Source organism: Caloenas nicobarica, chromosome 8, assembly GCF_036013445.1.
Source record: "Caloenas nicobarica isolate bCalNic1 chromosome 8, bCalNic1.hap1, whole genome shotgun sequence".
NCBI classification, from domain to species: domain Eukaryota; kingdom Metazoa; phylum Chordata; class Aves; order Columbiformes; family Columbidae; genus Caloenas; species Caloenas nicobarica.
The window spans coordinates 23,139,972-23,155,428 of NC_088252.1; the positions used below are offsets into that span (position 1 = coordinate 23,139,972).

At 46.0% G+C, this 15,457-nt stretch overlaps 1 protein-coding gene across 6 annotated transcripts in view; it reads right to left on the bottom strand.

The window, feature by feature from the left end:
* The window catches only part of LPP (LIM domain containing preferred translocation partner in lipoma), a 344,425-nt gene that overhangs the window by 174,399 nt on the left and 154,569 nt on the right, over positions 1–15,457 (bottom strand). For all 6 annotated transcript variants that reach the window (XM_065639708.1, XM_065639703.1, XM_065639706.1 and 3 more), the window contains one exon: positions 13,576–13,688. In XM_065639708.1, coding sequence (XP_065495780.1) covers positions 13,576–13,688 — 113 coding nt within the window. The remainder of the gene's footprint in view (positions 1–13,575; positions 13,689–15,457) is intronic.

Here is a 15,457-nt window from a genome sequence, read left to right on the forward strand (position 1 = left end):
AAAAAATGAAGATAACAGAAGAAGAAAGCATGAAACTAGAAGGCATCAATTTCAAAACAAAGAAAAGGAGGTAGGTGTTTTGTCACACAACATGCTACTTAACTGCAGAGCTACTTCTGCTGCAAGACACTGTGGCTGCTGTGAGTTTACATGGCCTTCAAAAGCAGCTGGAGAGACACGTGGAAGAAAACTCCAACAAGATACTTTGCAAATAAATTGAAAAATCCTCTGTGCCTCCTTTTTTCCATTTTTCTCTGGACATTTGCTATCAACCATCGCTGATCTGGTTTGTCTCTCTTCAGACATTTACACGAAGCCTTCACTTGTGCTTTATATCCACCAGCTGACACCAACCAGGAGTCACTACTTCTGCTTGTGGGTGCATGTCAGTCTCTACAGGTTAATAACTGCCCATCACCTTAGCACCAGGGCTTGGACCGACACCTGGAAACATGCGTCTTCCCTCCTCGCAGCCGAGACAACAGAAATCACAGGCAATTGTGCTCAGCCTCCTGGGACACGTATATGAAAGACGGCAAAGACTTTGTTGCAGTTATGAATCTGTATGACAATAAAGATTGATATTTCCCTAGAGACCAGTGTGACAGGCACTGCTCACATTGAACAGTTAGGAAACGTCCCCGTCCCAAAGAGATTATTGTCAACTGGATACCAGCCCTGGGAAGGGAAAGCAGGGAGAGGGGTGGGAGCGAGGTGCTGCAACTCAGACACACAACCAACCTCATTCTGGCCACCAGATAAAGACATCAATCCACCAGGCCAGCCCAGCTCCTTAATGGACATTTCACCCTCTGCATTTGCAGCCTCAGCCCTGACTAAACAGGCCAGAAGACAACAAACCACTGCCCAAGCCATCCAAGCTCCAGCTGCAGTTTCACTGCAGGATGGCCCTGATTTCACATCGGAGGGCTGGATCCGAGCCGCCGCCGTGCTGAGCACTGCCTCGTGGACCAGTGGCCCTTCTTCCATCACTGTTTAATAAGCCATTGCCCTCTGCACATCCTGAGAGACGCCACAATCCCAAAACCAGCACTTTGGCGCTGCTCGGCGGCAGGATGCCATGCGTGTGGATGAGCAGCAGTGATGCCCAGACAGAGCCCAGGACGCTCTCTTCCAAACAGCTCCTGCCCCTAACAGCCGAGAGAAGCTTTTGTCGCAAACACCTACGGTCTGTCCAGACTCCTCAAGACCACAGAAGAGGATTTGGCCCCAGATATTGGATGAGTGATGAAGCTGCATTATAGAGGTTTAGCCAACAGGCTCCACGGCCTGGGGCACACTCTGGTGAAGCTCTGGGTCCAAGGCCAGCAGCTGCCAGCCCTGGTGACTGTGATGGGACATGGACAATAGCCCATGAGGAGATGCGCAATACTCCCTGCCCCATTGCCACCCCTGCGGACAACAGAAGGGAATTATGCAACAGGAGTAAAGAGGATGAAACAAATAAGTCAAAGCACTCAACCAGATCCAGCCGGCAGCCCAGGTGTGTACTTGTAGGTGCCCCAAAGCTGGAGATGCCAACATAGCCGTCCCGTGCTGTCTGGTCCCCTCAGCCCCCATCTGCTCTGCCCCTGCTCCCCTCATCACACACCGACACCTCTACCTCGGACATTCAAACCTGCACCCAGCAGGTGGGTTTTGGATTTCTGACCGCTGTGTTTTGCTCAAGGAAGGAAGTTCTGGAGATTTCAAGGTTGGCTAAGTAGGACTTTCAAAACTGCTACTGAAAAACAGCAAAATGGCAAATGTCATTCAATCAACTGGAGGATCTTTGTACTACAGGCCAGCTAGTCCATGGGGAAAAGGCACCATGATCCTCAAGCACATGAAAGCAACAGGATGGATTTGATAGGGAACAGTTGAGGGGTAAAGAGAGAGGAGGAGTCCCACGAGCTGACATCTGCCAGAGCAGCAGACCCAACGGTCCTGAGAGTTTACTTAACATGTCTGATCAAAAGCTCTGGGAGTCTTGTCTGTGTTAAGTGCTACCAGATGCAAAATCGGCAGCAAGATGAGAAGTGTATTAACAAACTACGGAGGCACATAAACTTATTTGAAAACTGAACAGGGAAGACAGGGAGAGGAGGGGGAGAATAAAACCAGTTTATTTTTCCATTAAGGCAATTTAATATTCTCCGGGTGGAGTTACAATCACTTGTCCTTGGGAATTAAATTGAATTAGTGAAACGTTCCTGTTCATCAGCAGAATATACAATATACAGTGGAATAGATCATTTTTTTCTTCTTGCCTTTTGCAGGACAGCGCTGCCTCTCTGTTCAAGGGGCAAGAACAGCTGGCCATGAAACCTTTTTGACCCAGCATGACTTTCACTGACTTTAACTAACTTTATAGCAGCAGGGAATAAATCCTTTTTTTTTAAAATTAATGCAATTACATTAGGACTCGTTATTGATAATTATGGTGACTGTTAAAAGTTTCCCCCTTCTATGCCCACTCCCCCGCCAACTTAAAATCTGCTCCAATATCGTCACAAATTACTGTTTAATTAGCCATCAAGCAGAGCTGATGTACCCCGCAGAGTATTGCCGCTTGCAGAAAAACTGAGAACTTAGAGGAGATATCGGATATTTCATCATCTGCCTCTAAGGGGAACCATAACTGAAGAGTAACCAATTACCCCAACACAATTGCAAAGTTTAATCGATGTAGAAACCAAATAGCTCATCAAGTGTCTGCTGCAGTAAAGGAAGACCTTCCCACTGACTCGTACAACGTGAGCGTTACATTTATAAAAGATCCCATGGTGATGTCTGAGAGCAAAGACTCCCTTCACCTCCACATCCTGGCCAAGTTGTGATCTTCTTCTTTCCTCTGCTGGTGTAAAAGAAGAGGGAAGGGGAGGACGCCTCCAACGGCACAGGACATGTCTGACAAGCCATGAATTACACCCACCTACACACGGGGTAAGCTGTCACATCCACCCCCCAACCGTGGATTTATGTTCCAGAAGGGAAAACCACACCAAACACCAGCTCCTGCCCGGTGCCGCACCATCCTGGAGCAAGGAAAGCACGGAGCTGAAGGTGATTTTATTCCTTTTGACATTTCTGGTGAGTCTGGTGCTGAAATACCACGTCCAGTTTGGAAGGCAGCTTTTTAAAAACTTGAAACGCCCCAGAAAAGCAGAAACAGCTGACAATGAGACACGTAGGGAGCTCACTTGGCTTCACTTACAAAGAAGATTGAGTAGCTTGATAACAATATCTAAACAGCTCCACAGAATGAAAACGCCAGATACCACAACACTGTCCAATCCAGCAAAACAGAAAAACATGCTGCAGCCAGGAAGCTGAAGCCAGGGAAATTCTATTTAAAAATAACAGAGACATTCACTTATGCGTAATACTGCAGGTAATTAAATGCTAGAACAAACTTCCAAGATTTCTGCGTCTCTTGATGTCTGCGGATCAAGGCTGGATGCCTTTGGTCTCCCTGGGTGACTGGGTGATGCTACATGATCTGCAATACACAGAAGGGCACAGCTGAGAATTTAATGGCTCTGCCTGGCCCCCACTTCAGCAGAGGTGGGAAAGCAACAGCACTGCTGCGTTCATAAAGATCACTTTGTGTTTGTACCGCTTTAACTGGAAATTAAATTTACATGAAGAAGCTCTATCCCACACAAGACTGTATATTGTGACAGTTAAGTGAAGAGCTTTTTAAAAGGGACACGTCTCAGGCAATTTTAATCAAAAAAGATAGGTTTTGTTAAAGCTACCAATTTCAGAAAATTAAGGTTGACTAAAACTGTTTTTAAAAACTCCTTTTGGAATTTAATCACATGTTGGAAACTCATATGCAGCTGCTTGTGTCACCTGCAAATAGACTGTATAAAACATAAGCATATGCTTAATTTTACACGTGTGCTTAAGTTCTACCAACTTTAATGAAGTTTAAGCACAGTCAAGCTTCTCTGAATTGGAGTAAGCATTCCTGAACATGGGCTGTGAAGCTATTAGGAAATCAACACCAAAAAAAAAATTAAAATTGGCCAGTCGGTTTTCACAGCCTGAATAAGCTCCAAGTGTAGAAGTTAAATATATAACATATTTCTGAATTTGTTTGCTTGTTTTGCTGTAATAGGAAGGGGTGTGCGCCAAAACGTTTGCAGGGATTCAAGAATCTCCCAGTGAGCCTGGCAAAATGTCAGCAAAATGGATGTATAAAACTACATGAAAGTCAATGGCTTACGTTTGGCTTCTGCAGAAATGAGTCATGTTAAAAATCTACTATATGTTTCTCAAAGCTGAGAATAGGAAAATCTGGACTTGTTTCATGTGTTTTTGGGTCGGTTGATGACTGCAGTCCACGGGGTGGGCAAACCCCAGCCGGGCAGAACCCGCAGTTCTGATTCACAGAGGAAGGTCCTTGCCTTCAAGAAGTCAGCAATCTCATTTTCCAAACCATTAGGCCCACTTTTACCTTCCCTTCAAGGCTGCCAGATGCGTGCCTGGTGTTTGATTTGGCTGGACAACGGTGGGTTTTCTTTCTTTCTTAACAACAATCTCCTCATTCGGCCACACTACCTTCTACGTACTTCCTAAGCGAGAACATCAGATGAAGAAAAAGGACACAAATTACACGGAAGGCTGAACAACAAGTAACCTGCGCTGCCCAGAGACCACTGCAAACCCTGCAGAGAGAATTTCCAGTGTGCAAATCCCTCCCGGTTGAGCTTCAAGGTTTATTTTGGTACTGTCCATTAGCAGACGAATGTAATTTGTTGGTTTTCAATAAGAATTCATGCATCAGAAAATGTGGTGTCCCCAGGACAGATTAGATGCCAAGAAAGTGTCTTTAACTATATTTCTGCTTCTATACAGCCATAGAAGCCAAACGGGGTTTACTTCTGTGCAGAAAGCGTACTCCCTACATACATGTCTTTAAGATGCTCATTTGACCTCAGCACTGGCCAAACACGGCTCCCAGAGAACAGCCCAACCAGCATCCCTGGGAAGCACTGATGCCCGAACATCTGCACAGACCTCAGCAGGGGCATCTTTTGTGTACATGGAGGGGTATCGTGGGGCAGAATCAGGGGAATTTGCAGAGCCAGAGAGACAGGGAGGAAGCGGAGAGCATCTCAGGAGCAAGTGGATAACAGAGCTGAAGGGCAAGGCTAGACCTGGGATGTGACAAGACACGAGGCTGTTTCCATGGCAAAAGAGAGATGCAGAAACGAGGAGATGGAGAGGGAAGGAGCTGTAGCTCTGGACTGTTGAATGAGAGGAGTTTGTACAGCACCTCTGGCTGAACTGTCACTTGCTGGCTTCGGTAACACTTGAAATTGCTACAGCTTTCCCAAACGTTTCTGTTTTACTTCTCACACCACTAAAAACAACCCTAAAATGTCATATGATGTTTTCCAGATGCTCTTCCTTACCTGGTCTTTGTGCATTAAAGCTAATCATAGTCCTGCATTTTCACCAGCACATCAAAACTGAAAAATACAACTGTGGGGAACGGTTCTGCAAATATAGAGTTCAATGTCAGCAAACATTTAAAATCATGCTTGCCCTTCTGCCCTGGAAAAAATTCCTCCAGGCCCGGCTACAACATTTCCCGTCGGTATTTCTACCACCTTTCAGCTTGCTCAGTCACTTCATAGAGGCAACATTTTCTGACAACAAAACCACCCATCATGGCAGTTGAAGCTGTTTTTCACCAGCGATGGAAACTAAAAAACAGAGACAGGAACCTGCATTTGAGCCACTTCCATTCTTGGAAATTAGATGCTTTCACAACTTCTCCATACCCACGTCTCATAACTGCCAGGCAAAATTTGCATCAAAAATAGAACGAAGTTTGCCCTACTCTTTGAACTACTCCAGGGCTATAAAACTGAATTTAGACAATGGATTCTCCAATCAGTATAGCTCTATTTCCTTTTATCTTGTTTGACCAAAGCTCTTTTCTTTACCACACAGCATCACAGTACTTAAAGCACCAAAACCAAGGTGGGAAATTTGACTCCGTCTCCTCCGCCACATTCCAGGTTACCACCATGCCCAAGCTGCATGGAAAGACTTTGACTTTCTAAACCACATCTTCCAATCCCAGCCAGCTTCATAGAAAAGGCGTAATAATTTGTCTGTTGCAATTTTTAGAATTCCTTCTTGCTACTGACAGTCTGTCTTAGTCTCGCTTCTGCATTACAGTTCTCTAATGCAACACAGGCTGCCCAGGATTTGACACAGAGGCAACAGATCTTGCAAGAGATCTTTCCTAGGGGACCTGCTAATCAAACGGCAGATTTGAATAGCACTCAGAAATGAGAAGAATGGAAATTTCTTCAATTCTGATCATGTTATTTCACTCTCTTCCATCACTCAGCTCATCTGTTTTGATGGGCGAATTCTCACATTTTCATTATCTTTTTATTTTCCCTCTGCTTAAATACTTCCACCTTGGATACAATGATGTTTTTACTTCCTTTTTGTCTGTCACAGGCCAGTACTAGCTCTGACAGGATAAAATTGCCTGCTTTTTCTGCACGATCTCCATGCCTCCCCTATTACTTTCCCAATTCATGTTTCTATTATCCATGGGTGGATAATCCAGGTTACAGATTAACCTTCCCACAGGTGCCGGCACTCAACCTTACCCCAGCACCAGCCCTGTGACAGTGTCCCACAAAGAGATGTACCCACATGAGCCAGGAGGTGCCCACCAGGGCTTGTAACCTGAGGCACAGCACCGGGGAAACCACAGCCCGCTGTTTGGACTCGAGATCACATATGTGCATAACGCTGCCCTGTGTCTTAACCTGGGACGGTTTTAGCTTGATGACCTCTGAACATCACAATCGGCAACATCTCTGACCTTTCTGTTTCCTAACACAACTTTATAGATGACCCCATACCATTATTTACATATGATCTGCATTAGGCTGTTGCTTTCTTCTGCTCCCACACCTCATCACCCGCTGTATGACGGATTATCAAAAGCCGCTCTGTTCCATCTCCAAAAGTGTCTCCCTGCCTCAGTCACAACCCTCCTCCCAGCGACGGCACAAGTGTGCACCAGCGCAGGACCTGGCACATTCTGCGCGCTGTATTAATATATTAAACAACAACATAACAAATACATTAAATAACACAGTAATAAGCACGATGAAAATAATGAGCACAGTTAACTGTTTGGATCCTTGATTCCTTTGTAGTCCTTGCCGAGAGGTTTAGCTATTAAAGGCTGTATTGCATTATAACACTGCCAAGATATTAATAGCCAAGCAGAGAGATGAATGGCAGGCTTACGCCATACAATTAAAACTTTTCCAGTTTACCCTTTCAGTAAAATTTGTGGTTTATAATAAGCATCTTTGTCTATTCTGAAGAGAGTAAGGATTGGAAAGTTACATAGATGGGAACAGAGGTTCATTAAAGATTTAAAATAGAATGTGGTTTGGCACTGTAAAACAAACATGCGTATAAGATGGGTTGCACCAAGAGCTGCCTGAAAGAAATGCTCAGTGTTCCTTTTCTCTTATGATCCTGGATCTGCTGGTCATGGTACCCACAGAAAGGGACAAAAAAGCAGCAGGGATAAAATGTGCATGGTTGCTCCTCAATGATGTGGAGGTCTGCTCTATATCACCACTCATTATGCATTTCTCATATATATATAGTTTATATATATGCATATGAGAAAACAATGCATTTTATCTATCATGGATCCAAATATCCATCAAAATATACAAACTTTGTATTACTGATTTTTCTCACCTTAGTGCCTAGAAACCCGTGCTATAGAGCAAACACATATTGACCTGCAGAGACCCAGTGAGCACATAAACACGCAGAGAGCATACATATTATTTGTTCAAGTCTAATTCAGAGCACAGCACATTCCTGTTTCTCAAACACACAAGGAAGGCAGAAGAAGGGAGACAGATCAAAAGCATTCCTGCAAAGCCAAGGTTTGAGTAAGAGGGTTAACATTACCAGGTAATTTATTTACACTGTTGGACATGGCTTCAATTTAGATAAAAGGCAATTGCTTATCACATGGATTTCAATAAATCAGGTCAGGAGCTCCAGAAATCTGCAAAAGCTGGATCTTCAATGGCAAGCGATACACACAGACTATGGCTTTATATACAGAGATCCTGGGAGCGACTGCTGCTCGCCTGGAGCCGGGCAGCCCTGCCGGCTGGCCCACGTTCCTCACCAACGAGCATCTACACTCAGGCCAATAATCCCGATGATTAACAAAATCTAGCACTAGAGGGAGGCGGAACACACATATTCCGCTCTCTTTGGCCTTCTCCGCTTCTCCCAATATTAAAAGGCAGGCGATTTACAGCAAGCCCAGCACCCAGGCAGAGCCCAGCAGCCACGCCGCTGAGCAGGAGATGTGCTGTTTAAAGTAGCATCCCTGCAGGCAAAAATCACACTTTTCCCTCCCCAACTATTTGTCAAATATATGCAGCCAAAAAAAAATTTTAAAAAATTTAATAAATAAATAAATAAATAAATAATCCCTCTGTTCCACTGTTTGCTTAGCCGGTGAGTCACAGCCCCCGAAGAGGCACCGCTGCTCGCTGGGAGGGAGTCAGACAGCGAAATGCCTGGCAGCCTCCTCCATAACAAGGATGAGGCTCTCGCTGCTCGCATCTATCAACACATTCCCACCTTCTCCCAGGCACGAGCGAGACAGGTCTTCTCTTAACAGCCTCGTAGAGGAAGGCACGTACGCCTTCAGACCGCGTTTCAGCATTTCTCCTTCCAAAATTCCTTGGCAATGGGAATTTGAGTCCTTCAGCTGATTTTCTGCGTATCACAACAGGATGATACAACCTGGTCCATGAGTCCAGTAGGTCTGAATGTGAGACTAGCTCCTGCCCACATACAGCACAGCACCACAGCCTCTCCACGCATACAAAAGACCTGGCGTATTAAACTATTTTATCATCGAATCATAGAATGGTTTGGGTAGGAATATGTAGTTCAACCCCCCTACCCTAAGCAGACACCTTCCACTAGATGAGGTTGCTCAAAGCCCCATCCAACCTGGTCTTGAACACTTCCAGGGATGGGACATCCGCAGCTTCTCTGGGCAGCCTGTTTCAGTGCCTCACCATCCTCGTAGTGAAGAATTTATTCCTTATATCTTATCTAACTTTACCTTTCATGCAACCATTCAAAGTCTCATTGTTTCTTCACTCAAAACCCCATCCTAAACCACTTTTGCACACCCTTTTTGGTATATCCTAAATTCTTTCTGGTCTCAGCCACTGATGGTATTTACTCATTAATTTGCAGTTTTTACAGTAACGAGGCGGTGCAATGTAGCAGACAGAATTGCTCTGGGACGCAGGAGATCTGGGTCCTATTTTTAGCCTGCGACTGGCCAGCCTGGTGACCTGGCAAAGCACTTTCCCTGCTTCAGCTTCCTTATCAGGGAGAGACTGGTGTTTCTTTTATAAAGTGTTTTGTGGCCTGTCAATAAAACACACACTGATAACAGCCAGGGGTTGCTGGGAAAGAGGCAATCTCCTGGTTGAATATAATTCTCTCCTTTCCATGTTGTGGCAGCATCCATAGAGTCCCAAATGAAAATCAAACCCACATGCAGATGCAGCACCTGTGGATAATTAGCAGCAATTCACAAATGCCTGTTTTTCCAAGGTGGCCCTGGGCAGGTCCACAGCTGAGAGTCGCATCTGCTCTGAGCCACCCAGGTCCTACCCCGACATGAAAGGATGGGCTCTGAATCCATCCTTTAGGGAGAACTGGTTGTTTCAAAGCCGGTGGAGATCTGAAGCTCCCAGGATATGGATAACTGAGATGTCCCCATGGCATGCACGGCTCCAGAGCCAGCCCGGGGATGGGGTGCTGGGTAGGGCCCAGCTGTTCACACCACTGTGCACATCCTCATCCCCTCATCTGCCTGGTGAGGGAGGAAGGAACAGCTGGTACCATGAGTGAGGTTACCTCTCTGTGTGCAAATAGGGCACCTGAGAGGTTGCTTATGAGAGATTTATTTTTTACTTTTGCTTTCCCTGGCCTGGGCAGAATGCCTGTTTTGAAAGTAGAAGGAAAAGAAAAAAAAAAGAAGAACAAAAAAAAAGAAAAAAAAAAAGAAAAAAAAAAAAGAAAAAGTAAAAAGACAAAGAAAAAAAAAAAAGAAAAAAAAAAGAAAAAAAAAAAGAAAAATCTGCTTCCCTCCTCCCAGATCTATCTGTTTCCCTTTGACAAACAGTGATTTCATTTTTCTTCCTGTCCAGGATTTTTTTTTTTTTTTTCTCTTTTAAACTGAGCCCAAGCCAACGTGGCAAAGGCTCTTTGCTCATGTCCTTATTTGTCAAACACGCCATCGCCGCACCCTCGCCACCATTCTGGGAACAAGCCCTCGCCTTCGCCGGCTGACTTCAGCTGAAGGGGAACTTCCCAACACAACTCTCCTCCAGCCCCAACACACTGTTTTTTTAAATAAATAAATATATATATATTTTAAGCATTACAGTTAATAAGAAGAGAGTTTAGATTTCCTTCCCATTTCCTCCCCAGCCCTGCTGTGAATCGGAACATGAGGAATCTAGATGGGAAAACAGAAATTACAAAAAAAAAAGCCAAATCTATTGCAAAGGTATTTTGTGACCCAGTCTTCCTTTGATTTCCATCAGAGCGTAGGCACCTCAAGGGAAGTCAGATACTAAAGTACCTTTTTGGATCTGATCCTAAGTGGCCAGTTCCACTGTCCAAACAGAGATCCAGAGATAAACAGGTCTATGAAAACTGGGCAATACTGTTTTAGCTGCTGCTCTTAAGCTAGAACTTAAACTGTAATAATCTGTACAGCTTTTAGCCATCTGCTAATATTAATGCACAAAATGATAACAAACTAAACATATATTCTGCTGCCGTCATCAACTTAACACTTGGTACAAAAAGATGTACCTGGAGCCACAGCACACATATTTAATAATCTGTCATCAGCACTCTACCATCCAGAGAGATATTTCAGTTGTAAAGGGGCTTATTTGCTGGAGCAGAGAAATTTCAAACTCTTGAGCAAACCTGCAGGGCTCACACCAGATCCACAGGGGCCAAACCACCCCAGGTAGCAGCCTCAGATCTGGTCCACGCTCAGGAATGGGGTCATCTGCTCCAGCACTTACATTTAGCGATGGGGAAACTGAGGCATGGAAATGAAGCGGCCTGGCATCAGAGAACAGAATCAAGCTTGGCTCTAGTTTGTTGGGAGTACAATTCTACACACGGTCTTGAGATCCCTGCCTTCATGCAACCGTGCCCTGAGGGCTGAGAAAGGCTTCAGGGTGAAAGAAACACGGCCACTATTTGTTCTGCTCCTTCAGCGAGGGAACGCCCATCTGGAGTCGTGAAAATGACTGTGTCCCATGGCATGAAGCAGCTTCCCCCATCACCACCTGCCCTTCTCCCTCCTCTCTTGGGCCCTACGTCTCGCTTCAGCACAACTTTTGCTGCTCCTACAACATAAGGAGCTGATCTTGCAACGCGAGACCCTGCTGGCTCCTGACTTAGCCCTGGCTTTTGTCTGCTTCCAATCCCCTTCAGAGGACGGAAGGGAAAAGAAAGGGGGAAAAGGTGACGAGAGCACAGATTAAAGGCAGGGACCCATGTCCGATGCACAGAGTACATCTCAGGGTGGAGACAGGCAGGTGTGCTGGGGTACGACGGGCAGGCTCTCCTCCATCCCAACTGAATGCCATGCGAAGGAATCCCGCTCTAACCAAGCTCCTGCCAAAACCCAACACTGTGAACATGGCTCCAGCCCCGGCTTCCCAAAGCCAGAGAGAAAGGGTGTGACAAATAGCAATTTCATGAGCTCAGCAGGGAAGAACCATCCGTGTCGGGTGGTTCTACCAAGGGGCACGTCGCAGTGACAGCCCCGAGCAGCTCAGGCACATCTTTGGGCTGTTGTAGGAGAGAGACAGGAGGAATTGAAGACATGAGCACCTTCCAATAAACGTGGCAAGGTCCCCACTCGGGTGACCTGACAAGGGGGAAGCCTGACCAGCGCTCACCAGGAGCCTTGCTGCTCCACCGCTTCCCAGCCTGGTCTGGAAGCTGCCCTGGTCCCACGGGGTCTGCTCTTCTTGGAGAGATAAGAGATGGAACAAGGTTTGCTGGGGGAATTACTTCATTCCCCCAAGGCTGGGAAAAGCAATGCTCGGCACTTGGCTAATGTCCCTGTCGGCTGCAGCCTTTCCTGGCAAGGAGAACACAATCCTCATTAACCCCTTCCCTCTCTCAGGCTGCTTATGGTGCTGAACCCACCGCAGGAACACGCTGCTGAGACTTTGTGATAGCGTCTGAACATCTCGCCACAGGCAAGAGATCACGGGAAGCCCACGAGGAATGGAAAAGTTTCCCCTTTTTACAGAGGCACAAACTAGTTTGATTGACTCTAGAGTTTCTGGTGGGGTTAGGAACTAAGTCAGGTCTCTTAGATCCTGTTTAATGTCTGCCCACTAGCCTATTCTCAGGTTCAAATCCATGGAGAGACACAGGATTGCTACGACCTTCCAGGGTCATCAAGGGCAGCCCCGTGGCTGTGGACACATGGTTACACAACTCTAACCAGCCTTAAACCTAGATCATGCTTGCTTTGCTCTCACTACTCTTCCCAGAAGGCTTATCCAGACCTTTGCAGCTGCCCGTGCTCAGAAACCTTCTCAACACCAGCGCGAAGGTACTTCTGGTAATCTCAGCCTCTCCTGCTCCTGCACTAATTTACCCAGAGCCGAAATAGTTCTTCTTCCCTGGTGCTTATTCCTCAAATATATTTAAATTTTGCAAACATACCCTCTCCTCAGCCAACAAACCAAACTCTTCCGGTCTTCACTGGCAAGACCAGCTCCTCACTCCTTGATCACCCTGACAGCCCGTCCCTGCAGCCTGAATACATCTCTCCTGAACGTGTCTGAACTAACACAACAGTACCTGGCACTCCAGGCAAGCCAGTGATGTCTGCAGAAAAGTGTTCATACGTTTCAGAGGTGTTTAAGGTATGTCCCTATCCACACAGGACATGCCATCATCAGCTGACGCACCTTAGAAGTTGAACTTTCATCCAGATGGCAAATCTAGGAGATCCAAGCCAGCAAACCAGGGGTGAAAAGGGTCTCAGTGACATCACTGGAGCTGGGCCAGGGCTCATTTGCTTCACTTAATTTTAGGCATCTAAACAAAGCACTTTTAGGATCAGATTACTGCCCTAAAGTCTCTCCGCAGTCCATGGAAGGAGATGGCCCTTCCAGAAAACAATTCATTCTGGGAAGGTTTCACTCCCATCTGCCATCGCAAGGACATAAGGCAATTAGTCTTCTAATTCAAGCCGGATGGGAAAAAATCCTTTAATAGCCCAGCAAGTTTTGAATGGAAATATTCCCTACTTGGGAAACACAGCTTGTTAAAGCTGACTTGGTTGTTCCTGACACATGATCTCTAACCACAGCACTTTGCCACCTCATTTTATAACCATCCATTCATTTCCTCCATTTTTGGATCAGTTCTGCACTAATGATAAAATTCTTGTCTTCTTACCTGCACATTGAAAGTCATGTCATCCAGAGGAGGTGGGGGGGGAAAGGCACCTTGTGCTGATGTGATGTTCCCGAGGTCATCCACAGGAGGTGGGGGCGGAGGAAGGAAGTCCCCTAGGAGAGAGAATTGGAGAACTTAGACTCACCAGCATTTCCCCACATCATGACATTGATGATCAGGATGAACCCTGCAATACTCTGCCCATTAGTATCCTGGCACAGGAGTTAATATATTGTTTAAACATCAAATGCTCAGCCACAGCCCTCGCTGCTTCAGGAGATGGCTACATCAGCTCAGTAATGTTGGCAGATTGCTTAGCGGTCCTCAGGCCCTGCAGCAGAAGGTGACTTGCCACAAAGCCTGAAGGCAGCAACAACCAGCTCCACAGATCAAAGCTCACGTCTCACCTAAACCTGCTGCAGGTGGCTGCAAAACTTGCAATAATGAACACGTCATGTCCAGCCTTGCAACGGATCCCGCCAAATTCACACCTTTTATGTGTCAAATTATGCCAGCTCTTCTTGATTGCTATAAAGACAGTAACAGATGCTGTCTCTAAGTAAGGATTCCCTGTTGCAGAGGACACATGGAGAGCTGGAGCCCAAAATCTAGACCAGCCCAGCTCCTGTAACCCCGCCACCGGCAGGCAGACACGTTCTTTGCATCTCCTCCTTCCTATAGGGACCTCATAGCTTCACGTAAAGAACTGCTGGGAAGATCACGGGCTCTTCTTGGTGACAACAGCCACGTGATGGGCCAGCTACAAACTCAGAAGCATCTTGTAACACTGAGGAGTCTCTTTACATGGGGCTGATGTACAAAATATCTACACTTTAATTTGCTCATTCTAAACTTCCCAAACTGCTGAGCTGAAGACAAAGCAGCACACTGGCTGTGAAGCCATCCAGCTTAGAGCGGAGATGGAAGACTTCTCCTTGAGATCTTCTGAGGAGGTGGGAGCATGAAGGAGAAAACAAGGGCAGCGCAGCATGGTCTGTGGGCAGCAGGCTCTGAAAGCACCTCCGAAGGACGGAAAAAAGGACGTTTGCCATTAGCACTAGATTTGGCTCGTGAGCAGGCAGCTGCCTGTAATTTGGACCACTTTGGTATATTCTTATTTCCTCTCACAAAACTTGATGCTGCAAGCAGAGCTGTTTGCTCTTGGCTCTCCTGTGTGCATCTGAGACGGAAGTTTAAGATAAATGAATAAAAGCATGATATTTCAAGTATTTGGGACCTCTTACTTCTGGAAGGTTTTAACCCTTTCTGAGAGGAAACACGGGCTCCCTGCTTGACCCTCCACATCTCCATGAAGTGCCACAGCACCTCTCTACTACAGACCCCCAGTGCCATCCCCTAATACCAAGGAGGGGCTTCCAAACCACTGGGCGAGCCACTGAGCCAAACCCCAGTGACCTGCAGCCCTCTGGACCACTCGTGCCCAGGTTCCAAGCCCCAGGCCCAGCCAGGCATGGGCACCAGCTGGGCGGCACCTTCGAGCCGTCTGCCGTGCAAAGCAGATGGGTCTGCAGCCCTGGAAAGGTTTTGTTTTGGTTTGTTGTTTTTTTTTTTTTTTTTTCCAATTTCTAATCACTTTCTGAAAGGCACAAACTCCCCCTAGGACTTTTAGGGATCTTATTTCCCAGGAAAGTAATTTCTTCGCATTTTCCCCAAAGTGAGCATGGATAGGACTCAAAAAAACCTCTCTGAATCCCTAGGAAAATATCATCCTAAATACAGATGCATGAAGACAGTTCGAAAACAACACATTGAAAACTAATTTAAGATAACCATGTTGCTCCAATACATAAAACCTCATGAAACCTACTGGCTCATGATATTATAGAGTTCAAGATTGATTTTAAAAAAACTATGTCCAATA